This window comes from Pungitius pungitius, chromosome 1, assembly GCF_949316345.1.
Source record: "Pungitius pungitius chromosome 1, fPunPun2.1, whole genome shotgun sequence".
Classification (NCBI taxonomy): domain Eukaryota; kingdom Metazoa; phylum Chordata; class Actinopteri; order Perciformes; family Gasterosteidae; genus Pungitius; species Pungitius pungitius.
The window spans coordinates 6,407,111-6,433,109 of record NC_084900.1 but is presented as its reverse complement, the minus strand read 5'-3'; the positions used below and the strand labels follow the sequence as shown (position 1 = coordinate 6,433,109).

Genomic DNA, 25,999 nt, shown 5'->3' with positions numbered 1-25,999 from the left:
ATCAACATACTAATCAAAGCTCTTATTTTTTTTTTCCATTTCCTTGTCTTTCCCTTTCGTTCTTTTGTTCGCTAATGTTCCGCTACGTCCAGCCACACACCAGGCTAAACATTCTGCTGCCTTTCTCCTCCACGATCCCCCGGCCCCCCCCCGGTCCCTCTGCTCTGTTCCATCATTTCAAGGTCCTTGAGAATCAAGAAAGGTTTCAGGGGGCTGCTTTTAGGGTTATTTCTGCTCCAGTCGCAGCCATGTTCCACAAACACTGTATTTAATTTGTTTTTTTCGCCGCGGCTGCTCTTGTCTTTTCTCCCTTTGTTGTTCGTGTCCCACGTGGGCAGCTGGGTTGGCTGGGCGCCAAGTCCTTGCCCCTGTCCCTCAAAGAGAGACAGACACACACACGTACGCACGCACACAGACAGAAGTACAAGCCAACCCGGCAACACGCTCGCAGGGACACAAACGCGCGCAGCATCCTGCATCGTCAAGGTTAGACGATGGAGAGCATTGCAGCGCCGCAGTAAGAAAGGAGAGCGACAGCGATGGAGACCGGGGGGGGGGGGGGGGGGATTGACTTGGTACGAGAAAGGGGCGCAAAGAGAGCAGACAAGTAGTTGGAAGAAAAAGAAGTGGTGTTGAGAAATGGAACCTGTGATGAAGGCGGGAGAGACTCATGAGCACCAACCGGGGGGGGGGAAATGATAGGGGAAAAGAACGAGGGAGACGCGGAGAGACTCCAGAGAAAGAGCTATGGTGGCCTGCATGTCCTCCCCCGTCCTTAGGCACATGCTATTCAAGGCGCCGTAATTTGTGTCATTAATTAAAAAGATGATGGGATGGAGTTAAGAGGTTTGCACTCTGCATCTCCTTCGTTGAGAGAGAGAGAGGGAATGGGAAAAAGAGGAGAGGGGGGGGGGGGTGGATATTGCGAAAAATATCGCTGCCATTCCACCATGAATCTCTATTAGCGGCTAATGATACCATTCTGATACCTCTCAACCATTAGCGTGAAATTGGGAAGCGTTAATTATTCAAATGGAAATCCATACAGCTGCCGCTCACATGATGGGGTCGGAGCTCTCAGTCGCTCAGGGTCCCCGTTGCTCGCCGCTCGACTACAATGCGCAAGCAGAGCGACTTCTGGGGAGCAAATTACTTATTTAGAATTGTTCATTATATGAGCAAATACTGTATGGACTGCAATACACAGTGGTGATGTAATTGACTTGTATAGGGTGTGGTAAAGCTGAACAGGAGGATGCGCCGCTGCCTTCTTGTGTTATCTGCACTTTAAAAAAGCTGAATTACATGCAAACAAGTCTTTTTAAGTTTTTCATCACAATAGCAATTTTAGAAACCATGCTTTTTTTTCGTATTATCTTCAAGGTTAGGTTACTTGTTCGGTCTATTAAATTTGGTTACGACAGCTTGACCAATTAGGTAGACTGCCCCATAAGCCATGTTGCCTTTCCCAGCTTTATTTGTCTGGCAGGGTGAACCGTGCAGCAGCCAGACCGTTACAAGCTGCATGCACACAGTTCAGTGAGTTATTATTTTGCCCAAACCTGTTGCCAGGAATTGACCCCGACCTTTCCAAGCAATGCATTCAATAATCTAATTTGAGGATGGCCTGTACAACACTTATCTAATTGGCTGTTTCCAAAACTGTCATTAACACAAACAACCCACCCAAAAGAAGAATAATTTACAATTTAAATAATGCATTTTCATTATTAAACCCACTATTCATTCGCAAGCATCGGCTGTGTCTATGTCCGTGTGGGCAGCAGTTTTCTATCCCTGGACTAATCTCTGGATGGATCTATATCGTGATAAGTAAGTGAGTGAGTGGAATTTAGGTGTCTCAGAGCCTTGCTCTTTAGCCCAAACGGCTGCTCACTGGCTAACAGATTGTGTTATCAGAGAGTGTGCACTTGGCTACTTCCACGTGTGCCATGTGCAATTTTGCGAAGACCGGGTGTCGGCAAATCCAAGATAATAAATGCACCATAACTGACCAATGAAATGATGAGCTGTTTTCCTTTTCTAACTTTCCCAATCAGACAAGTGAAATTACTTTTCTGAATTATAGGTTGAGGCGGTAATTCGAACACTTAAGGTGCAGGGCCTGTCCACCCTTAATTTCTGCCTTTTTGATTGACGCTCGATACTCGTTATCTCTTTGTTTCAAATAAGTTGCCCGTTGCTCTATTCACTGTGCGAGTGTTGGAGAGTGATGCAATTAACTTTAACATCGTCATCACACAATTCAATAGAGTACCGTGCACCTCCGAAATGTCTCTGGGGTAAAAAAGCTTTTGTTGTTGCCCTTAGCCATTATGAAACCGATGCAGAGCATAGAATGAGGAGCCCCGAGCCCGTGTTCTGTCCTTAAATATTAGACCAAGTGTTTTGCAACAAACGTGCAGATAAATTCATCACGTAGAGCCGACGAAGAAGGGAAACAACGGCACATTCTGTGTGACGGAAGGGGACGTAACTCTTTGACAGAGGAGACGGAGCCTCCTGACGTACCCTTATTCTTGTGATTTGTACATTCGCGCATACGTTTAAATGGTTTCATTCTCCTCAGACGTCAGGGAGGACACAGAGAGAAATGCGAGGGGAAGGGAGAGAAATGGGGGCGGGATGGGATGAGAGGATGAGAGAGCTAAGTGCTTTTTAGTGACTCAATGACAGCCGTGACCAAAATCGCATTACGGCCACAATGGGCGCGGTGGGGCAGAGCAAAGGAGCTTCTCAAATGAATCAATTCTCCCTCTCACTCTTGCTTTTCCTGGCGCTCCACTTGTGTCCGTGACGGCCTAAATGTGGACGTCCAGAGCTGGTGTGACACGTGCTTCTCAGCCTATACTGTATTTGCAGTGAAACGTGGTTGGAAGTGACATTAACAAATTGTTTGGAGTGATCCCAGAGGTGACCTTGTTTTGTCCAGCGTTTTTTTTTTCTTGGATCAAGCCACAGTGGCGCGCGTACTCTCCGGTTGCCTCGGGTGTGGCGTATTTCCTTGTCGGCTATTTCATCCATATCCTGTATCCCATCTCCCACGGCGATTGCCTGGTACACCACCTCTCACATCCCCACCGCTTAATGCCCTTTTCTATAGATCATTACCCTCCTCTCCCCCCTCGCCACTGTAAGCCATCGCTCAATCAGAGACGCCGGCCTCCCAGTGGTGCCCGTTGTGTGGCGGCCGCTCATGGGAGGCGAAGAGGCTTCGATCGGCTATTTACTTTCATCTGAGCGATGGGGTCCACGTGCACTTCCGAGTTATTGGCGAATCTGAGTCGCCGGTAATGGTGATTCAGACGTAGCCCAGAGCTATTGTTGCACAGGCCCTCTATGGACTTATTGTGTTTCTATGAGAGCTGCAGGCTCTGCTGTTGATGAGGTGCAATGGTGGACCAGCGTACAATTGCATGATCTGACCCCTCCCTGTTATTTTTCTCTCTCTGAAAACGGCTCCACGTCACTCGCTGCTTTTCACTGGCTCAGCGCGTGGCATTCATGTCGTTCTCCTCTCATGACTTTACAACTTTACCCCACCTGCCCTTCTCCACTGACCTCCATACCTCAGTCCCTGGCACTCTCCATTTGTAGGAGAGGACCCGTGTAAGCCCTGCTAACAGAGGTTAATCCTCATTTATTAGAACTGGGATTACTGAAGGGGAATGGACAGGACCAGCCGAATACCATGTCTCACATAATACGCGTGTCCACCGGAAGAAGTAATCCTCAGTGTGTTGAGGAGAAAGAGGTTTTAGCCACTCCTATCCTTCTGCCTTGTTGAGTTTTGTTTTGTTGTATCTTCTTAAAAGAAAATCTTTGTCATCGGTGGGTTTAATGAGATTAAATATCACGGATCAATCCTGTTCCTTACACCACTGGAGTAGCATATTGTGCCAACATCAGTAGTTCACTTGGTCTTTTGATGTGGGGTTGTAGGTCGTATGACCTGGTAGCCGCAGACAGAAGTAGCAGCAGCACAAAGCCATGTGATGCTGTGGAACTGAGCTGTAAGTGAAACCTAATGAGCCTCTTTTCAAAAACTCTATTTCCATTGCCAAAAGCAGTATGAAAACCCATATATATATATGTATATATATACTAACACAAGCATACAAGGGCCTACGGTATCTTCAAGCATGTGACCAGATTTGTTCAGTGGATGCGTGATGATCAACAGTTTGCCAGCAGGTAATTTCACCTCATTTAAGTAACAGGTTATCAGGTGAAAGCCGCAGCTGTGCGTAGTGTGAAATGGAGGCGGCTCAATTTGCATACCAGGTCCTTTTTTTTTTTCACTCGCAGTCGTACCCAGGACATATATAAGCTTGCTTCTAAGTGGCCATAAAGTTGAATGATTTTATTGCTGTACAAAAAGTCGTCTGTTTTACACGTCACCATCCCACGGGCCTCAGTGACAAAAACGGAAAAACATCTTGTACAATTTAAGCCCTGATTAACCTGCCTTTATTCCAACAGCCTCGTGTGTGACACCGTGACGGTTTCTCTTTCCTAAAAGCTTTTGATTGAATGCTTTTTGTGTTCATTCCACTAACCCCGTGCTCTTCTTATACTGTTGTGTGACTTACAAAGTGAAAAAACGACTTTTCCTGGTGCTCACATCATTAACCTGTATTTTTTTTTCTTTCTCTCTCTTCCCTTCATGCCTAAAAATAGAAGTGGAACAAAAAGGTAACTAAATGCCAACAACTTTTCTTCTTCATCTGCACTTTCATTTGAGCATGGACTTGTTTTTCTGGGTGACGGGTTGCTTTAAGCAGGTGTCTGATATTGTGTGGGTTTGTCGCGCCAATCAATCAATACCCTTATTAGTCAAACGCTTCCGTTCATTTTGTCTTGTGGACCTTCCCCTCACGGCTCTTTGGTCATTGCCACATGTATGGTCCTTCTTAAAGGAAAGGTCATCACAGACCTCTCCATTAAAATACCACAACCCTGGGATGTTTTTACTCCCTTTAATAAAAGCAGATTATTCCAGCTCTGCTTTCCACGCTGCATAATATTAAAGGACAAGGCTGTACGGGGTGATCAATAGCTTGTCCAATAAGCTGTCAGCGTTTTTGATTATAGCTCTAACATAATGATGGCTGTAACCTTCAGGGACTCAATAGTCAATACTGGAGGCCGATCATGGCCAGTCGTTATTATTTTATTAGCGCAGCATGATGCTCCAGAACATATACTAAATCTTCCCTTGTGCCCCTGGAGCCTTGTGTTTGTAGGATTATCTTTCTACATTAAGGTGGGAATGTGTCCTTTGTCAGATGTTAAACACAATCCTGGATTTAAAAGATAGAAATAGAATCCTTAATGAGGGAGGAAGGGTGGGGGGGGGGGGGGGGGGGGGTTCCGCTTTGGTAGCTGCACAGTAAATTTGAGCTCTCATAGTAGCCATAAATTAATGGCATAACACAGAAACATGTGGCAAAGAGCATGAGCAATGAAGCTGAAGGGAGGGGTTCAAAACATTTCACAGCGATGTCTGCGCTGCCGAGGTAACATTTTTGTTCCCAATGAAAGCCATGATTGCTTTTAGAACACCTCTCTAATACATTTCATTCGCTTCCCCCGTGCTTGCATCATTAAAAAAGCATATTTCACAGAGCCCAGTGTGCCGTCAGTACAAAAGCGCACCTTCCCTGACCCCTGTAGCCCGTGCACATCTCGTCTCTTTCAACCAGTGAAACGGCCCTCTTAGCATGAGTGGAGCAACAGCCGCGGCGCGTGTGCCAAGGCTGGGCGTCGACAGGACGCGTCTCGACACATTTTTTTTTCCAACCCGCGGGTAGACAACATGTTTAATCTTCAGAGATTACGAGGGAAAGGAGACTCTGTGTACGCTGTCTCTTTCTCCTCCTTCTTCTCGGGAGCGTGCAGCTTTTACCTCCCAACGGATCTGCGGCGAGAACCTGTCAGCGTTGTGTCAGGCTCCTGGCCCATTACAGCGAGAGGAGCGGTGACACGCCGTTTTCATTTGTGATGTGCTGTAGGGCCCAAACCCGGGGAGAAAGGGGAAGCTGTGCTGTGCAAATCCTTTATTGCTTCTTATCCATCACACTTTGGCCAGTTTGTCTTTTTCAGGCAGATGTTCTTTATGAATTATCTTTTCTGTCTGAGTATACTCATTTTTTACTGATTATTTGTTATGATTTAGTTTTAAAATTCCTGTTGAATTGTATTGACCGTCATCCTTAACATGTCATCTTTTTTTGAAAGACAGAGAATTATAATTGCCACAGTCAACGCATAATCAACCAAAATAAGCTTTTGCAAACGGTTTCCACTATTGGCCTGCTCCAGTTGTATTGCCTTGGCCTGGCTTTATCAGATCTGTGTACAAACCAGTTCCTATTTAATTAGTTTACTCAGCGGTATTGTAAATCCTGCTGCAGACTAGAAATGTCATGTGGGTGAAATAATGGGCAGGCAATCATTGTATAGATGATGTAATTACTGTATTTGTGCCCTCCGTTTTTCATCTCCTGAAGCCAATAATTACAGCGCAGCTATTTATCCAAATCTTTTAACTTTGGGTTTGTCTGCTTTGTGCTATTTGTTAAGAACTGTCACAATCGTTTTTAATGAAGGAACACAATGCAACTTTTTGTTTACTGTTGCAATTATGTGTAATTTAGTAGACATGGAGACACAAACTTTAATGGTATCGTGCGTAAATGCTTTTGGAAGACTCTTGGTAAGTTTATCATCACCGACTTGTTTGTGCTCCACATTTAGTCAGAAGATGTAACCACCCAACCACAAGTCCGTTCTTTCATTGATATTGTAAACTAATTGCCTGGAGAATAACTGAATCGCAAGTATCTCATTTAGATATATTAACTGCATGTTTGACGTAATAAAAACAGTGGTTGCATTTGGATACTTTCTGTTTAACTTGTGTTTTCATGTCAAAACATTTACAGTCATTTGCATTTAATTGGGTCATCCCGCCGCTGTGAGGAGGGTGTGACTCAATGCCTTGTTCTTCCATGGAGGGATCGGAACCGGGCTGCACGTGCCAATGTCTGACTATCCGCATCCACGTGCTGTTTGTGCCATTCGAGGGATAATACCTGCCAATGTAACTCTGTGCTTGTCTTTCCCCTATTTTGGCTCCTCAGTATTCCTGTGCCCAGGGCTTCTGCGCAGGGTGTACCAGAGCGAGCACCTCTTTGAGTCGGACCACCAGTCTGGAGCGTGGTGCAAAGACCCGCTCCAAGCCTCCGATAAGATCTACTACATGCCCTGGACACCTTACCGCACCGACACCTTGACCGAATACTCCTCCAAGGAAGACTTTATCGCCGGAAGGCCGACCACCACTTACAAGCTGCCGCACCGCGTGGACGGCACCGGCTTCGTGGTCTACGACGGGGCGCTCTTCTTCAACAAGGAGCGCACGCGCAACATCGTCAAGTTCGACCTGCGCACCCGCATCAAGAGCGGCGAGGCCATCATCGCCAACGCCAACTACCACGACACCTCTCCGTACCGCTGGGGAGGGAAGTCGGACATTGACCTGGCCGTCGACGAAAACGGCCTCTGGGTGATCTATGCCACCGAGCAGAACAACGGGCGGATCGTCATCAGCCAGCTGAACCCTTACACGCTGCGCGTGGAGGGGACCTGGGACACCGCCTACGACAAGCGCTCGGCCTCCAACGCCTTCATGATCTGCGGGATCCTGTACGTGGTGAAGTCCGTGTACGAGGACGACGACAACGAGGCCACCGGCAACAAGATCGACTACGTCTACAACACGGAGCTGAGCAAAGATGGCTCCCTGGACATCCCCTTCCCCAACTCCTATCAGTACATTGCCGCAGTGGATTACAATCCCAGGGACAACCTGCTGTACGTTTGGAACAATTACCACGTGGTGAAGTATACTATGGACTTTGGGGCGCTGGACAACAGACTCGGTAAGGCCAACTTTCAACTTTTATTCTCCTAATATTCATACATGTTGGTTTGTTTTGTCTTTTTCTACCTTGGTGTTTCAGAGCAAACGCCGATGACAACACAGCGTCGAAATTTAAGGTGTAAGACGATGTGAACCACATTTGCTTTTTTACACATACATTATGAACGTTTTTTCCTTTGTTATAGTTATATTATAATTAAATTAAAATAAGTATCGTTAGATATATTTTTGTGATCCACTCATCTGCCCTCAATATCAACCATCTTTCCACATAGCCACATCACATGCTATTTAGGTGTAAGTTTCAAATTACTATGCAAATCCCTTTCCCAGGGGATGAACCTAGACGATCATCCACGAATCCAGCTGACATTCCCAACAGACTTGTAATTGTCTTGTATTGATCCAAAGCAGAGCTAAGCTAGATAACTACATACAGATGAACACGGAAGCAAAACAGGTCCGAACTCGGGTGAACGTGAAAGGTAATTGAGAGAAAATGAGGACGTTTTATAGATGAAACAATACGAATAAAGGATATAACAGGACATTAAAAGAAGGATTCCTAAAAATAATGAATACTATTTACTCGATTTATTTCCCTGATACAGTCTTGTTCCCAAATAATTGAATACCTTGTAATGACCCATTTGACTAACACGCCTGGAGATCTCTTTCCAACCGCCTCAAACCAACTACATGCTTCGCCTCGTTAATTGAACGGCTCTAAGAAAAGCAAAATTCTCAGCATGCTTTATGTCTTGCGCCACACGTTTGTGGGATGCAAAGAACAGCTTGGCATGGCAAGTTTGTGATAATTGGCTTTATGGAATGCTGCTTGATGTGTTACCGTGGTATTTTTACTTCATTATTGAAGGGTAATTGGAATAAAGTTAACTTGAAAACTTCTGTTGATACCTACGAGTGAGCAGTGTCAAAGCATAGTTAGGAGTCCCATGACGTGCTTCACCAATTGTCTTTTAACAACAGGAGGTCTTATGTGTCATTCAAATATGATAACTGGGAGTTTAACACTGTAAGTAGCAATAAAATGTCCTCACTCTCGCTGTTGCCTTTGGATATGAACCACTGCTCGCATTAGACTTCCAAAAACTCTTCTCAAAAGTCTGATTTCTCCGCTCCATTGTTCTTTTTATAAATTGGTGCTTGTTTTGAAGCATGAAATGAAAAAAAAAAAGTACCTGTTTTGACACACCATGGTAATTCTTTGCGCTATCTCATCAACAGCTCTAGTCAGAAATGTCACAAGTTATTTGAGTGTGAAGTCCCTACCTCTGCTTTCTCCTCTGGAGCTTTCTCTACCTGCCGCTTGCCAGTTTAATTTATTTCCCTTCGCCAACTCTTTTTTTCACGCACCGAGTCCTGCTTCAACACTCCCCGTAATGTATTCATTCATTCACTGACCATGCTTACAGCGCTTGGGTTTGATAATACACAGCTACTCGTAATATAATTTGTTATAGTTAAGGGGAGTGAAATGATGTTGTAATGTGCTTTCTGTATTAAATGATTATCCGTCACTTTTTAACACTGATACACAATGAGCACGCGCACACTTGCATGCGCGCGCGCACACACTTGCATGGACGCACAGAAACACACACACACACATACATACACAGCAATGCCAATTCAGATGCAAATGCGGGCCTCAGCATTACACTTTGCAGTGAGATGTTCACTTGTGTGTCTGGCCGCTGCTGTTGTGCAGAATAGGCTGCCAAGTGGAGAAGCTGCTGCATGAATATAGATAGTAAAATGTTGCATTAAGTGGATGGATGGAGTCAAAGAACATAATACAAATGTCAGATAAACAGGCTGATAAGAAATATCAGGGTGATTGAATGGACTGTAAACCATTTAATTTAGTGTACTCCCAGACCAAATACAAAAACTGGCCATGCACGCTTATTGTGGTACAATTAAGTAGTTTTTTTCAGCCCTGCTCATTTTGTTGTTGTCTGACTAATTCAACACACACAAACCGGTCCGTACATTAGTGCATTAAAATGTTGAAACCCAGGTATGTGTGCCTAGATCAAATAGCAAACTGTGTAAATAGTAGCCCCATAAACTCTCAGCAAAGATGGGTACTCTGAAACAAAAATGCACATAGTTTATGAAAACCCCCCAAATGTTTTAAGATTCAAAGTTATTTCGAGACACGCGTAAAAAGGTCGCGGGCCAGGTAGTGCTTTGTCACTTTGTGTCAGTAATCAGTGTGCCATTTGGCGGTGGCAGAAAGGTATCATTCGACTCGAGTTCATTTCCCCTCCACGAGCAAGCATGACCTGCCAGACAAGCGGAGCATGGCAAGTTGGCGGCAGAGGCGAGAGAGAAATGGCGAGGCCACAGCTTGAGCTACCGTATGCCCAACCACATGGGCCAGGGCACGGCACCTGCTACAGGGCAGCTGGCAGGGGCAGGGTGAGGATACCTGGAATAGCACAGAACCACTCCCTGCCGCCCGCAATCTTATGCTAGAAAAAGGTTAGTTTGTTTCTTAACCTCACCAAGAAATAAGTGAAAAAGATTCATGAATAGAAACACATTTAGCCCCTTTTAGTACGCTCCGAGAAATAATCATGTGCTGATCAGCGCAGTTGCTGAAGTCTATTCAGCAGGGAGGCTGTTTTCAAGGACGGATGATCTATGCCCAAGAGTGCTTCCATGACAACTCGATTGATAATTAAATTCACTGAATTGGGGATGAAAAAACGAGGCTGCACAGACTGTTATTACCAGGCAGATATAAAAGCTCTCCCACCATTAATCCACTTCACATGATCACATCCAATGCCGAGTATGAAAGGACAACCGAGTAATTGCTCTATGATCTTTTTAAAAAAACATTAAAGATATATACAACCAGTGACAAAAAAAAATGTATTTTTTGGTAAATGGAACTTTTTGCAAACTCATTTGCGACGACGCTAATGGCCTCACTAGAGGTTGCCGATCTTCTGAAAGTAATTGTCCCCCAACTAGCCATGACCCAGTTCTCCAAATCCACCATTTAGTGTTCCTCCTCTTTCATCAGTGCGCGATCCGCTCCATCACCCCCCTCCGCAGAGCAAAGCTAGGGTTGTTAGCTCGCCTGCTTGAAATCAGTGTCAAGTATTCTAATCAATACTAACCAGCCAGTCACCATTACATCATCTCAACACTCTGCTTTAGCCACTACAAGACTTCCTTCAGACTCAACCAAAGCCTCACAGAACGTCTGTAGAAATATACCATGCAAGTCTGTGTTCCATCAGATTCCGACTGCTTTATTTCTCAGTGCAGATCGCAGTTTTATTCCAAAACGATAGTTTTATGTATTAGATTTCAAAGCAAACGTGATTATTTTCCTTAAAAATAACACATTTCATTTGATTTCCACACGTGAAAACATCCCACCCACCCACACGGTCGTGCACAAACACGTGTCCAGATGTAACGGTCAAGAAGCCCGAGGCTGATGCCATTGACCTACCCTCAGCAGGAGGGGAAAGCTAACTAACAATAACAAAAGAAGCCTGAAGACGTTCCTTCTGAACCTGACCTCACCTTTTGAGACCCTGAGAAAGTTACCCCCAGTCTCACACACCTGCTGATGCACAATTCCTGCTGATAATTACGCTGCATCATACGCGTGTGTCGACTCGGACGCATTGCGTTAGCTTCACTCCCAGTGAAACACTGTTTGTGGAAATAGAGCAATTTGGCCTTTCGATGATTTCTTTCATTTCAATCGCAGCATTCAGATAACGGTGTGTAGGGGAGTGTCTGTTGGCTCCAGCTCGCATTCCAGAGAGACGGCGTGTGAGTGATACTGCGGTTGGTGTCATAGATACAGCCATCGTCTGGCGTTCCTGTCATTTCGCCGCATGTTGCCATCTGGCCGAGGCGCGGTGCCAGCGCCGCTGGCCTGGAGGGAGCCCGCGGAATGGGGTGCCTTGACCTTCATGCCCGAAGCAGCTGATGTTTAGGAAGCTCAGGCCGGTCTTGGCTTTAGATGGAAGTGCCTGACATGCTAAGTTGATTAAGAGCGTCGCAGCAGTGAACGCTGGCTGGCAGAGTCTGATGGAGATAATCCTCAGTGTGACTCAGTGTGTTCTTAAAGGCAAAAAAAAAAACCTGCAGTGCCATCGGCCTCCGTTGCTCATGCACTGGCATCCCAGACCTGTCATGCTGCTTTTCGATTCATACATTTTGACGCTTTCCTGCATGGATCCAAGTGAAACCCTGCAGTTGTTTATTGTCATCACAGAAGGTTTTTTTCTTTCTTGGTAACACAGCTTTAAGAAAAAATTTGCGTCGTAAACGGCCTTTTGCATGCTGCATGAATCCCCTTTTTGATGTCGAGGCTTAGAAATGTAGGCTACATGCTTATTTGCAGGCTACGCACCTAACACGTGCCCGGTGCACCTCATGCACAGGGCATCTCTTTGAGGGAAAGTGCAAGGTTTGGGATTATAGTTTCGAAGGATTTCCGTCCAACACACAAACACATGCACAAATGCACGATCGTCTTGCAAAGCCTTTAATGCTGCAGCACAATGGGGCTCTGTTAGTAATGCAGCTTTAGATTTTTTTTTTTTCTTTGCATGGAAACAGGGACAACTTCATTGGTGTTTAAAAGCCTCTCAATGTGAATACTATTTACTCAATACATTCTACTATAAAACCATTGTCGCCACATTAACGCTATCGTCTTCTGCTCATGTTTGTTTTCTTCTGATTTGGATTTTGAATGGATCCTTTGAGCTGTGCGAGCTCATGTTACAAGTGGATTCAGCATGTCCGTTCACTTGGTCCGTGTGAAGCGGCATTGTCAGTCGCGTGATATCTCCTGGTGTCCCTCCTCCTGGCTGGCCATCCGTCATGGGCCTTGGCAGCTCTGCCTTCATCCGGAAATCATGCACAGATCACCTGTGTGGCCAGAGAGGTGGCAGGCAATCCCTCAATTAAGGCCCATAAACCAATCCATCTGTCGTGACATGGACACCATGGACATGGACAAAAAACACTTAAAAAGGACGAATGGGGATCATAAGCAACAGGTGCCATTGTTCCCGACCTGTTTACAAAAGCAAAATATACTTTATTGGCCCCTTTTTAGTTTGAGAAGAGTGAACAAAATGATACCCCGTGTCCTCTCAGTTTGTCTTTCATTTGTTTGGCTAAAACGCACACGTTTCACCCGAGCTTCCCCCACACAGCCAATCAGCCGTGCACTGAGTGAACCAAGCAGGTAGTTGGCAGGGATTTCACCCAATGAATATCAAACAGGAGGAAAGCAATGTCTAACAAGAGTAGTGTCGCCCCCTCTCCTCCTCCTCAGTCTACACATGGGTTTATGTGTGTGTGTGTGTGTGTGTGCGCGCATGGGTTTGGGAAACCATGACTCTAGAGTTTTAGCATATTACATTACAGCTTTTTGATTTACTCAAAGGAAAAAAAATCAAAAGGGATTTTAGTTTGGTTAATCAGCCAAGAACAAGCTGAGCGGAGGCCTCAGGAGTATCTAAAATTGTCTTCGTAACCAGGGTCAGAGTTCTTTGACTCGGCTTGGCTCTTTCCATTTGGACAGTACTACTGTTGGCCGAGAGTCTTTTGAAAAGCTTCGCTGAACTTTTTGGCAGAGGGAAGAGACCTTGAAGGAGTGCTCCTTTCCTCCTAGTGACTCTGAAATCCCCTCTGATGATATGCTTTCTCTTTTCTCCTCATCCTCCTGCGTCCCCCCCTAGCCTGTGAGACTTCAACATTACTCCATTTGGCTTCATAAAGGATTTTGGCTGAATATAGACTGTTTTATGATAAAAACAACCAGTGCAGTGTTATAGGATATATATTATTGCTACATATGTACTGTAGATGTGTAACGTATTTCCATAATGTATTTCTTTAGGTTTTTTCGACAGTTTTACAATATATCCAATTAATAAAAGAAACTTGGGGATGGTGTTCTTATGCCTTTGCATGTAATTACAGTAGATCTAGTAGTTCTGTGAATTCACCCTATTGCACATTACATAAGCAAGCATGCTTTGCTCTCTTCTCTTCTCGCTAACTCAAACCCTGTGAGTGTCCCTGCAGGCCTGCGTCTATGCGTGCATATATATCAGCCCGGAGCATACCCTTATCCAAGGGCTGTGTGACCTCCATAGATGCCCTCTTCAAGTCCCGGGAAGAGAGCTTCGGGATGCGAAATTAATTGGCAAACAATGCATAGTTCCTATCCATTATGGTTCTCATCATGTCGGATGATATCGGAGCATTACCGGACGTCTGGCTGCATTATTTACCTCCCACTCCCACCTCCACCATCTTTGCACCCCCCCCCCCCCCCACCCCACCCCCCTCCCCCACACACATTCCATTTACACTCTATGATGGATTTGTGGTCCTGCCACAAAAGACTCCATTAAATGACTGGACCTCTTCGGCGTTGCCAACCATTCAGCACAAGAGGTCACGTGTTGTCACGCGTAGCATTTTTGCTGGAATCATGCAACATACACATTAGGGAATTGATATGCTTGTGAGTGTAGAGAATTATTTATTTAATTATCATTAAGTGCCTACTGCTATTATTTTGCAAGATTGCTTAAAACAAGACCATGTTTTATTATGTTTTTCATCCATAAGATAAAACGTTGTTCTAATGAATGATCTGATTGGCTGAGAATTGACAAACCCTGTTTCAGATATGTTTTTTATTTAAATTCTTCCTATATATACAATTTGATATAAGAAAACACCTTCTTAACATTCATTTCAAATGGTAAATTGACTTGTACAGTGCTTTTCTAGTCTTCTGACCACTCAAAGCGGTTTAACACTACATGACATGACATCATTCACCCATTCATACACTAATGACAGGAACTACCACACACAGTGGCACCAGCCAATCAACATTCACACACTGTACTCGCAGCCACAGGAGCAATGCTGGGGTCAAGTGTCTTGCCCAAGGACACCTCAACATGCAGGTTAGGGCCTGGGATCGAACCACCGACCCTCTTACCGGAGGATGACCGCGCTCCCCAATCACCCACAGTCGCAAATATGTTATATGTATATGTATTGGTCAACTAAAAGCTAAAATTAGAGGATAACCCGTTTTTTATTGGTACCTAGCTAATAAGAGTTTCTGACATCAGAACTAATGAATATAGAAGCAGCACTTTCCGATCAAATAAATGACACAAGTATATGGTCAAATGTATTTCTGATAGCTCCACCAATAGCCACACTACTACGCGTCACTCTAAAAATACATGTCCCAGCACCCAGAAATCCCATTTAGAAGACTTGAAACAGGCCAGTAGAAAGCTAATGGAGGACATCACACTACTTTCTAATATTTGACTCTATTTTCAGATGTTATAACCATGCATAAAGGTTCAAATATCAAAATTAAGAGGTAATTGGGCTCAGCACAAAGAGGAGTCACTTCACTGTCTGATGCCAGTTTCATTTTCCTCCCCGAAAGTCCATTGCACCTCTTTTGATCTCGAGTGTGCAGAAGTTTCCCAGAGCCCACGAGCGCGCTCTCTTAGCGGAAACGGCAAGTCGTATAGACCGGATTCATTTCATAGCAGCATAGCAGTTTCTTCTCCAGGAGCAACGTAGAGCGCGCTTATCTAATTGTGAAAGCCACGAGCCCTGGGATACAGAGAGAGAGCCTAATTAGTTAGAAATGAATGCTTTGAAATGGAGCACAAAGCTCGGTGTGTGGTGGAAACAGACTTGATGCGTTTAGTGAGGGGGATTTTGTGCATTAGAAGAGGTGTGGAATGATGAGTGGAGTGAGAGGAAGCTGGAGCGCACACAGCAGCTTGCTCCTGTCTAGTATGAATGAAAAGGTCACCTGATCAGGTGTACGAACAGCCGTAAGCCCCCTAAGCTTAAGAATCATGAATATCTGATAGGTGGATTTTGGTACTTTTCATTTTTAATCAGGTCTGTAATGCCTTGGAGAATTCGTTGAATGCAGATTTATATTCTAAAACCTCATTGCGAAATACCTGATCACATCAAAGAACCCAGTTAATTGTTAAAGATACTGCTGAGAGGTAGTCGAGGTTCTAACTTGGAATTCAGTTATTCAAAAGCATGAGAAGAATCCACCAGACTATTTTCACTATGAATGTGGTCGGCAGCTTTGTTGACTCGTGAATCCCCCTGAGAATACCAAAAAATGTTTAACCTTGTTGGGGCTCCTGAGCATTTCCCCCCCCCCCCCCCTTCATCCCCTTGGAGAGAATGGGTTAGCTGGCAAAACAAAATGTCCTTGTGATGTCTCCAAGGCGATAGGGCTCTCAGACCGTGGCTGCTGTGGCTTTCCTTTTTTTCTGCTGCTCATCCCATGGAAAAGATACGCAAGTTTGCTCAAGGACGCCTTCTTCTTTCCCACTCCCGCTCTCTGCCTCTTGTGTACGTCTCGTGTAGGGCCTATTTAACATGCCGCGCGTTGAAAGATAATATTAACAGCCGGCTCAACGGGATTATGTGGCAGTATGGAATTACATTCTAGACATGGTTCTTCGCGACTTTGAATCAACCTCATGCCGTGCGGGCAATTTCCTCGGGACATATTTGTTCGTACCGTCATGTTACCCAGCATTGATAAAAGCGATGGAACTTTTTGATTATTCAAGGAAGGATAGGTTTACTGAGTTCATTTCTTTGAAATTGATGGACAATGATATATGAATGTTGCTCTGGGTGTTTTGAGGAACTGCAGAGCCAGAGCGTTGAACATTTAAAAGGAGAGTGAATAGTTTGTCTTAAGTCATGCAACACACTGCTGCTAATGTTAGCAAAATGGCAAACTGCTGCCTTTCTAAAATTGATGAGACGAGACATGTATGATGACATGCTTTTAGCACGTCCCAGATAATCACAAAATGTTTAAAGAGGAGGTGAACGCATCATTCTTTGCTGCGTTCACCTCCTCTAATGATGACACTGATTTTTAAATCAATGATACAAGGTCTAATATATTGTGCGGTGTAATTATTACACTGTTTTTAACCCCATAGGAAAGTGTATTTCATACGGAGTATTTCTATGATTGAGTGATTGCCTCCACATGGCTCTCATCATGGTGGCGTCATAACAACCCGCCGTGTGCAGGGCGACGGCGGGCTAAACTGACTGGGGCGTCACATGCACTAAAAAGGCCTTTGCATTTTGCATTCAGCGCATGAAATAAGCCCCGCGTTCCTGCACAGGGCGCTTACCTGCATCAGGCTGCAAACTCCCATCAGCAAGAAATCTGTGACATTCCAAATCGTTCCCGCATCAGCCGTCCTCCACCAGTACAATAGTCCCCTTATGTTCAGAGGCCCGTCGCCGCAGATTTCAAGCCACTGGCTTATCTGAGTGTGTGCAGGGTGACCTTTGCTGACCCCGATATGAGCGGTGAATTTCCATGATCAGGATTCCATGAGGTAATCTTGTGGGCATTCCTACCATACGCACCTTGAGCACCACCGCACTGATTTCAATAAACTCAAATGAATGCCATTGCCTTTACCAGGAGTCGGTGTAACGCATTTTAAGGGGTTATCATCACTTCTCAAGTACAAATGCAAAGATGAATTCCCTCACTCATAAATAAGCCAATGAATAGAGTGCCGTGCGCGGAGATATATCACCCTCCCGCTTTCATGACCATTGGGCTGCCGTGGCGCAGATTGATGATGATGTCTAACGGTGGTTAGAGAATGTAAATTCTGACGTCTCTGTGGCTGATCGGAATGTTAAATGCCTTTTTGAGTATTCATGGGACTTCTATATTTATTTTTAAAGCCCCGTTGATGGTTGGTCGCGTCAAATTAACTTGGTGATGTGCGCGGCGGCCGGTGATCGTGCACGTGGCTGCTTTTCTACCAGCGTATTCAAGAACATCTTCATCCAAGTTTTGTTCATTCCACTTAACATGTTGTCTGTATAATAAGCATATATATATTTTTTAATCCTGGTGATGGATATGTTGAAGTTGTATAATGGCGCACTATCATTTAATGCTCCGCATGCCTTAAGTTCACGTTGCAATTGAATGAGATTCTTGTTGTAGTCCCACTTCACTGATGGAGTGTCTCCACGGGGGCGCCCAAGATACCTGCGGATCTTTACAAACACAGCAAATTATTTAGTTAGTGAGAGAGAAAACAAATACTCAATCAGCCCGGGACTTTAGGTGTGGTGGCAACCTATTCAATCAACCTTGGCTATTGGTGAATTCTGTTAAACGCCGACGGAATTGACTGCTGCAAGTTGTTTTTTTTGTGTCATTACAGCCTACAGGCATCTCTGCAATTCACAAACAGTGGCATTAATTTAGTCTTATTTTAATGCTTTCCAACTCACCATACAGGGGAATCGTCCAGGTGCAAATTGAATCTGGGAAAACTGGAATTCAGAAGTGATGTCCGTTATTTAAGCTCTGTGGTTGTGTGCTGTACCCTAAAATCCACCCTCATTGAATTTAGTTTTGCGCCCCTATCTTGCAAAGATTGGGACATTTGTCCCTTCTGTCATTTTGATTGTATTGCTGCATTGAGGGGGGGGAAGACGACTATCCTAAATTGCATTTTTTGCAAAGGCCCGATTGTGTGTGTGTGTGTGTGTGTGTGTGTGTGGGGTGTATTGCTCTTTCATAGGAACTTATTCAAAAATTATTCAAAGGCCTTACTCCAGACTACACCCAGCAGTAATATCATGACTAGAGAAAATGCAAGTAGTTCATATTGAACAATCTCCATTCCACAATAATGCAGAAGTATTGTGAGTACCGCAGAGCAATCCTGTTGCTGATATTCCACAGGAAACAGTGTCATTGGAACAGCGGCTACTTCCCCATTAAAGCATGACCTCGTAGTGTTGTCTTTGACACTTTGAAGCATAACAAGGTGAACACATTCATCAAAAAAAAGTCCGAAAGTTAAATATATTTGTGGGCTGTATTTTCCAATCAGTAACACAGGGGAAGGAATAAAAAAAAAAAAGGGGACATAATGGCTCAGTAGACGGGATGATTGATGACGGCGGGTCGAGGAGGTGTAAATACATTTGAGTAGGAAGAGAAGGATTACCGAGTCACCACATATTGGTGTGCGTTTGTTTGCGTGTGCTGCTGTACTGTAAACAAAACTCGTGAAAAACAAGCAAACCCAGGACCCTAATCAAACCAATGCCGGTTTAATGTGTTTGTGTGTGTGTGTGTGTGTGTATTCTGGTGTTATGACGGCCCTCGTCCCCAACTGCTCAGGTAAACAATGTCATGAGCTAGCACCTCCTGGAGTGTAACCACAGGGAGGACTCGCATCCTGGAAATAGGCCACTCAGTTTGTCCCGGGCCGACCCAGGAATAGCATGTAGCTACAACACCCGGCTACTGACCCGCAGAGATGTGCCCTCGTCAACATCCACCCTTATACTGCACAGCTGTGTACGTCTGTTAGCTTAACCAGCGGGGGGGGTCCAAAACTAAACGCCACGCGTGCCCGCGCAAGTCACACCTGCCACTTCCAATTGATCTCCGCCTAACTATCTCCTCTTAAACTGACATGTGGAAAAGTAGGGAAGAACAGAAGCCCCGCTGCGTGCACACTTCCTGCCCCCCCCCCCTCCCCCACCTCATGCATAAATAAGTCGTGCCTAAAAAGAGAGACATTTACTCTTAGTCTTCTTATTCCAACTGCATTTTTCCTAACATCTGTGGATTCTCCTTGTTGCTTCTTTCTGCTTTACCAGAAACGTCCTCCTCTGTCATGGTGTACATGGACACAACCACCATGACAACGAGGACCACCACTCGACCGACCACCGGTACCATGACATCCACACCGGCTAGGACCACCACCACCAAGACGCCCGCCACAACAAACGCGATGGCCCCGTGGCCCCGGACCACATCCACGGTGGTGGCCCCCGTGCAGACGTCTCTGGAGGGTTTTGTCCCTGAGGACGAGAACGGGGCGCCGCCTTCCTCGCAGTTTCCCAAAATCCGGGTAGAGAACTGCAATCCCCTGGTGATGATGGACATCTCCTGGCCCAAGACCAAGCAGGGCCTGGTGGCCACGATGCCCTGTCCACCAGGAACCACAGGTACCGGGGATTCGATTTTTTTTCATTTTTAATCAGTCCAATTTTTGTAGTTTGGCCCTTGGTTCTCTTGGAAGATAAAATGAGGGTATTCCATTCAACCTCCACTGTGGATCCAAATTGTGACAATAGCAAGGTAAAAAAACGTTGCCCTGAAAGTCTTCTCCCAAACACACACCTTCAAAAAAATTACAATATCGTTGATTTATTTCAGTAATTCAACTTAACCATCTACCAGGACATTTTAGAGCACTTCATGCTTCCTTCAGCAAACAAGCTTTATGGAGATGCTGACTTCATTTTCCAGCAGGACTTGGAACCTGCCCAAACTGCCAAAAAATTTAGGAGATTTTGAAATTGGGGTTTTCTTTAGATGCCGTAAACATCGAAAATTATATCAAATAAAGGCTTGAAATATCTTACTTTGCTTGTAATGAGTCTATATAATATATTAGTTTCACCTTTTAAGTTGAATTACTGAAATAAATGAACTTTTGCACGACATTCTATTTTTTCAAGTTTCACCTGTACTGTATCAGGGCGAGTCATGATCGAGTATAGGGTGAGGGCGCCTCACTTTAGCCACTTAAATCGAAAAATCAGTTTTGATAACGCAAATATTTCTTGGGAGTGGACTTTTCACAGCATGGTTTTCATCGTTTGCACCAACAAAGCGCGTCGGGAGATTAGACCATATTCCAAAGTCCCATTAAGTTAACCTGATTGATCTTCCAAATAGACGTGTTTAGTTGCTCTCATTTAGAGACGCTGCCATCGGGCTCTTCTCCTTAATGTTGGTTGCTGGACTGTGTTTTGTTTATGTTTACACTTCCCCTCCTGCTCTCATCGTCTGGCTTCCTGTCCTCTCGTCTCACCCTTTATTCGTGACTCACTGACGCAGGGCTGAAGATAGTTTAGCCCTGCATCCATATGGAAACTAGTAAACTACTGCCCCTAACAACCATATGTATTTGCTGCCTCTCAGGATGCAATGGGAGTAATTTATTAATTGTTGAAAGGACTGTTTTGTTTAACAGGCATCGGACCATTTGTCTTCCTACGTTGTTTCAGCTCAGTCTTTGTAACCAAGATATAAATCTGCTTTACATTTACAGCTTTTTAAATGTATTTTAATGGCCCTGGGAACGTATTGCAAAGAAGCTTTGATTTTATATTGATGAAGATCTTGCTGCAATCGAATCGCGTGGGAAGAATTAAAGTTTAACTCTAATGTAACCTAGAAACCATGAAAATGTACGTTTCTGCTGTCAGTTCCAATAATCGAGCAACTCGGTAGTGGATCAACTTTAACACGTTGTGTATCGCTTACAATTCAAGGAAGCGTAAAGTCAAGTGCGAGGTCTTGAGAGGAACACATGTATTGGAAAGTGCTCCATAGACGTACTGTGCAGGGGTACAGCAGGGCACCGCTACACGTCTGTTGGAATCACATCGCAGAGAAGGTGCAACTGTGTCATCGTAGGTCTATAGTTCAGTATTCAGGAAACAAAGACAGAAACTCCAACAGGAAGTAATGCAAATGAGACGTTGAAATGTAAAACATGCCTTTGTCAGGTAATCTAAAACCTCTCTTTCATTATGATTTTATAGTGCCTGTTCATTTAATCAGTCAACACACACACACACACACACAGATACAGGCTTCATTAATGGGCCGCACCAGCACTCGCCGAGAGACCTCACTAACAGCCGTCATATGGCAAGATAAGAGGAACGCATACGCCACCTCCTCTCGGCACATTCTTCAAAGCCATTGCTCTTCAGACGACGCCGCCAATGCAGAGCGCGACTCTGCCGGTCTTTGAAAGTTCCTCGAGCTCCCCTTCCATCCACCTCACTTCGCTCACTGCCACTCTGTTTACCCCCTGCACCCGTCTGACTCCCTCTCTTTCTCCCTCCCTCTTTCACGCTCCTTCTCCCGCCTCTCAATATAGGAGGAAATACACAGTTCCCTTATCTGATAAAACCATCAAACACGAGGCTGTCCAAGGTGGACTGGTGGAGGAAATTGTATGTCAATCAAAATTTATATCCGCTAATGCCGGCCGTGTCACCCGCCAACACACCCTCTCCCTCTAAGCACAAGCAAGGGCAATTAAATGTCAGTGTGTTACTTGGAATGCTTGGTAGAGCAAGTCAAAGACAGAATTTATTTTTTAAACATTGGATTAACAATTCTATTTTTTTTTATTATTTATAATGAGGTTGAAGGTAGAAATAGAGATAGCCTTTAATAGATGATGGTCCCACTGTTTAGTTTGAATCGGAGCTGGTGTTGTTCTTAAGTGAAACTAGAACCATGAATGTGTCTGCAGAGACAGTTTTCTTAATTGACCTTTGGTGATGAATTCTGCTATGGCAGACTTAATTGGCACCTCATTTTTCTCATGCAGGAGTTGAACTGCAACATGCAGACACTGTCTGACTTTCAATGATTAAAACGCATACGCGCTCCGGGTGAACCTTGTTGGCCTCAAGTAAAGCAACTTAATTTTAATCCCAATAAGATAAAAACCATCCAATTACATTTCGCTACACCCATTAATTTACTCACTTAAGAATTGTGCTTCTGCAAAATGGCAGTTTTGTTTCAACAAGTTATGCAAATAAGAAAAGTGCTCAACACAGAAATTGGCCATTAGATGACAAGACCTAATGCAATGGCTAGTGTGTAAGCAGCAGGACACATGAGAAAATGTGTGTAATTTTCATCGTCTCTCAAGACATTTCATAGAATAACAAAGGCGTCGGCCGTGTCACTTGAGCTGTCATTGCTCTCTCTAAGCCGCTGTCTCTTTTCTCTCTCTAGGCGTGGCCTCATACGTGTGTGTCAGTCCAGAGGGGTACTGGGACCCCCAGGGACCGAATTTCAGCAACTGCACCTCCCCTTGGGTCCAACTCATCAGCCAGAAGGTACCAAACTGATCCAATAAGCAGAGCATGTGCTACTTGGGGTGATTTTACGGAATTTGGAAGGTGCATTTTTGTGCTCTGCTTTGGAATGAATACAGGGTGGTTTTTATACACATTTGTGCTCTTTCGCCAGGTTCCACTTCCACACAAACATGTAAACCAAGGGTGTACCTTGCTTTAACACAAACATGCGTTTTCTCTTTTGTTCTCTTCTCCTCCGAACTACTCAATTATTGTTAGGGATTAGACAGCGGGCTCAGTTAACAGTAGGGCGAATGTTTGTGTTTGGCTACGGTGGTTGGAAGGGGGCGGAGGGTAAATCTGCACCACAGCCCTCTAGTCTAGTGGACCGCGTTGGGCCACAGCTGATGCAGACCACTTTCCGTCTTTCAGTAATTTGCATGGGCTATTTCTCAAGCATAAACCGTTTGTATCTTGTCCTCTCCGGACAAGTTATTATTCAACGCCTCACATGAAGCGTTGCTACGTTCAAATCTGCAATGGAATAAAATGAAATTGTGAGGATCCAGGGTTCCAGGTTGTGAATTGCAGGCGATGTTCTCCCTTAAACTCACAGGGCCCTGAGGCGTGCATGTTATAACACTTAGGATGTACTCAACAGCACAAAGCTCGGCCCATTAAACAAACAGCAGTTTTGCAGATTTGGATGGAGGATTGCTGCTGGGGAACAAAATAGAAGGAAGAGAAATTTAAGGTGCATTTCTGTTCATTTGAAGGCCGCAATAAAGCTCCACTCTAGGCTGCGGTTAGCGGAAATGAACTCGAGCGATGGCTTCCCGCTTTAAGGGCTCTTTCTATGCCGTTGCATGGATGGAACAGTAACCGTGTGATTGTTTCATTGAATATTTAATGTTTTAAAAGCGAGTCACACTACTACACTGTGAAGACAGGACGTCCTTTAATGAATGATCAGTATTTCATAGATCTGGAATGCCCATCTGGCACTTCGTTATTTCATATCTGTAGCCATTGTCTTGAATGTGGCTGTGCTCATTACCAGATGGTTCAGTAGACAAAATGGGGAAGGGATCTGTAGAGAAAAAAAAAGGGAATGAAATGACACCAGATAAACTGAAAGAGAGGGAGAGACACAAAACTCTTGCTTTCTACTGTGCCTCCCCAGCTCCTCTCATTAAGAGAGCGGAGCAGAGAGGGAAATGAGGAAAACATCTTCCAAAGACGAGATCCCCTGCTTTCACCTCTCTGCGAAGACCAATTTAAGCAGCATAATTGGCTCGACTAATAAACTCACAGGCGGTGACAGCAGGTGACGCCAGAGTAAATCCGTATCGGGCCGCATCGGTGGCGTAACAGCAGTTTTTAGGCTCCATCTTACCACACCCAGTCTTTTAGTAGAACGCTGAAGGGGCCGGACCTTTTTAAAAGACGACACCGCTCATTCATGTCGACTGCGCTAATGAATTTAGTGTTCCGACTTGAGATCAACTATTACCTACTGTTTGTGTTATTATTTCAGACGTGTAAAAAATGTATTTGTTGACTTCAGTCTTTTTATTTCCCATTATGCATTTAATACTAATTGAAAAAGAGACATGGCAATGCACCGAAAATAATTGCTTGTTATTTTTTTGTTAAAGTTGTTAAGACCCATTTATTTACTGTCTGGCAAGCAGAGACACATAAATTAAAAAGTGGGAAATGGTAGACATCAAGGGGCACCGCTGCACATTAATAGGTACAGAGAGCTGGGTTGATACGGTATGTACAAACTCATTTGAAAGCCTAAATAACTGGGAAAAGTCCAAAGTTTGGAAGCAAACCTTTCAGGGTTTGTGGTGAGCCTCATTAGTCAATAAGCAGATGCCTCCATAGCTCACACGTTAGATACTGGTAAGTTTCTCCCTTAAACAAAAAACAAAAACAAATCCATGGTGCACAGTCCCTTCTTCTTTATAGAAAAACACCATAGACAGATGCGACTAATGGATGCGTACGTCAAGCAAAAAGGTCCAAAAAGCTTCTTTTTAAAAAAAAAAATACTACACAGAACAAATTTTGACATGAGGGAGAAGGCCTACTGCACTCCTTAAACAATTTCTTACACTTGTAATTGTGTGTTTTCAGTTTAAACTTCACATTAAAGCACTGCCCGTCTTGGCATGCCACAGCTATTGTAAGCTGTATTAGCAATGATTGAATAATGGCTGTTGGGTGGAGAGTGTGGTTTAGAGGAATGTCCTTGTATAAGCGAGGCCAATTGTTTCGGGGGAGTCTGCGAAGCAGCAATGCAACAGAAAAGAGTCACCTTGGTAACCTTGGTGGAGTCAGTGGGAAACCAAAAGAGGTGTCAAAAACGTCATGAGGCAAACCTCATTTTTAAGTCTCACGACAACAAAAGGGCCCACGCTCGCGTATCATAATGGATGTGGTGCTTTCAGGAAGAAAAAAGAAAGGTTAATTCCCGGGAAGGATCTGGGGAAATCGCCCCAATAGCCAATTTCCAAATTGCTTCTGGATACAATATGAGCCCCAGTTTGTACATTCAGCTGACGACCGTCTTAACTCATTAATTGTGTGCATTATACAAGCCGTCGGGGGGAAAATGTACAGGCTAAACGGTATTCATTTTAAGGGGTCACATACTTCTGTAGAGCAATTTGTCATGTTTTTCATTGTAACAATGATACAGTAAAAAAAAAAAAAACTAAAAACTAAAAGGTTATGAGGCTTGTTTGTTCAGGAAATAAATATTATCCAGTTCAGATGTATCAAATGGTTCCTTTTTCGCAGCTGAGAGCCGGAGAGACAGCCGCGGTCGTTGCCAGGGAGTTGGCGGAACAGACCAAGCGCAATCTTCAGGCGGGAGACATCACCTTCACGGTGAAGGCCATGGTCCAGCTGGTGGATCTCCTGGACGTGCAGCTGAGGAACCTGACGCCGGGAGGCAAAGACAGCGCAGCGCGAAGCCTCAACAAGGTAACGTAA

The 25,999-nt window shown here is 44.5% G+C and overlaps 1 protein-coding gene across 17 annotated transcripts in view; it reads left to right on the top strand.

Moving 5' to 3' along the window:
* Nucleotides 1-25,999, top strand: part of LOC119221817 (adhesion G protein-coupled receptor L3-like) — a 182,496-nt gene that overhangs the window by 107,520 nt on the left and 48,977 nt on the right. For 12 of the 17 annotated variants that reach the window (XM_037477914.2, XM_062560879.1, XM_062560877.1 and 9 more), the window contains 5 exons: nucleotides 4,702-4,716; nucleotides 7,167-7,967; nucleotides 19,748-20,101; nucleotides 22,929-23,032; nucleotides 25,805-25,990. In XM_037477914.2, the coding sequence (XP_037333811.2) occupies nucleotides 4,702-4,716; nucleotides 7,167-7,967; nucleotides 19,748-20,101; nucleotides 22,929-23,032; nucleotides 25,805-25,990 (1,460 nt within the window). The remainder of the gene's footprint in view (nucleotides 1-4,701; nucleotides 4,717-7,166; nucleotides 7,968-19,747; nucleotides 20,102-22,928; nucleotides 23,033-25,804; nucleotides 25,991-25,999) is intronic. The other 5 variants (XM_062560901.1, XM_062560894.1, XM_062560890.1 and 2 more) reach the window with 1 other exon arrangement.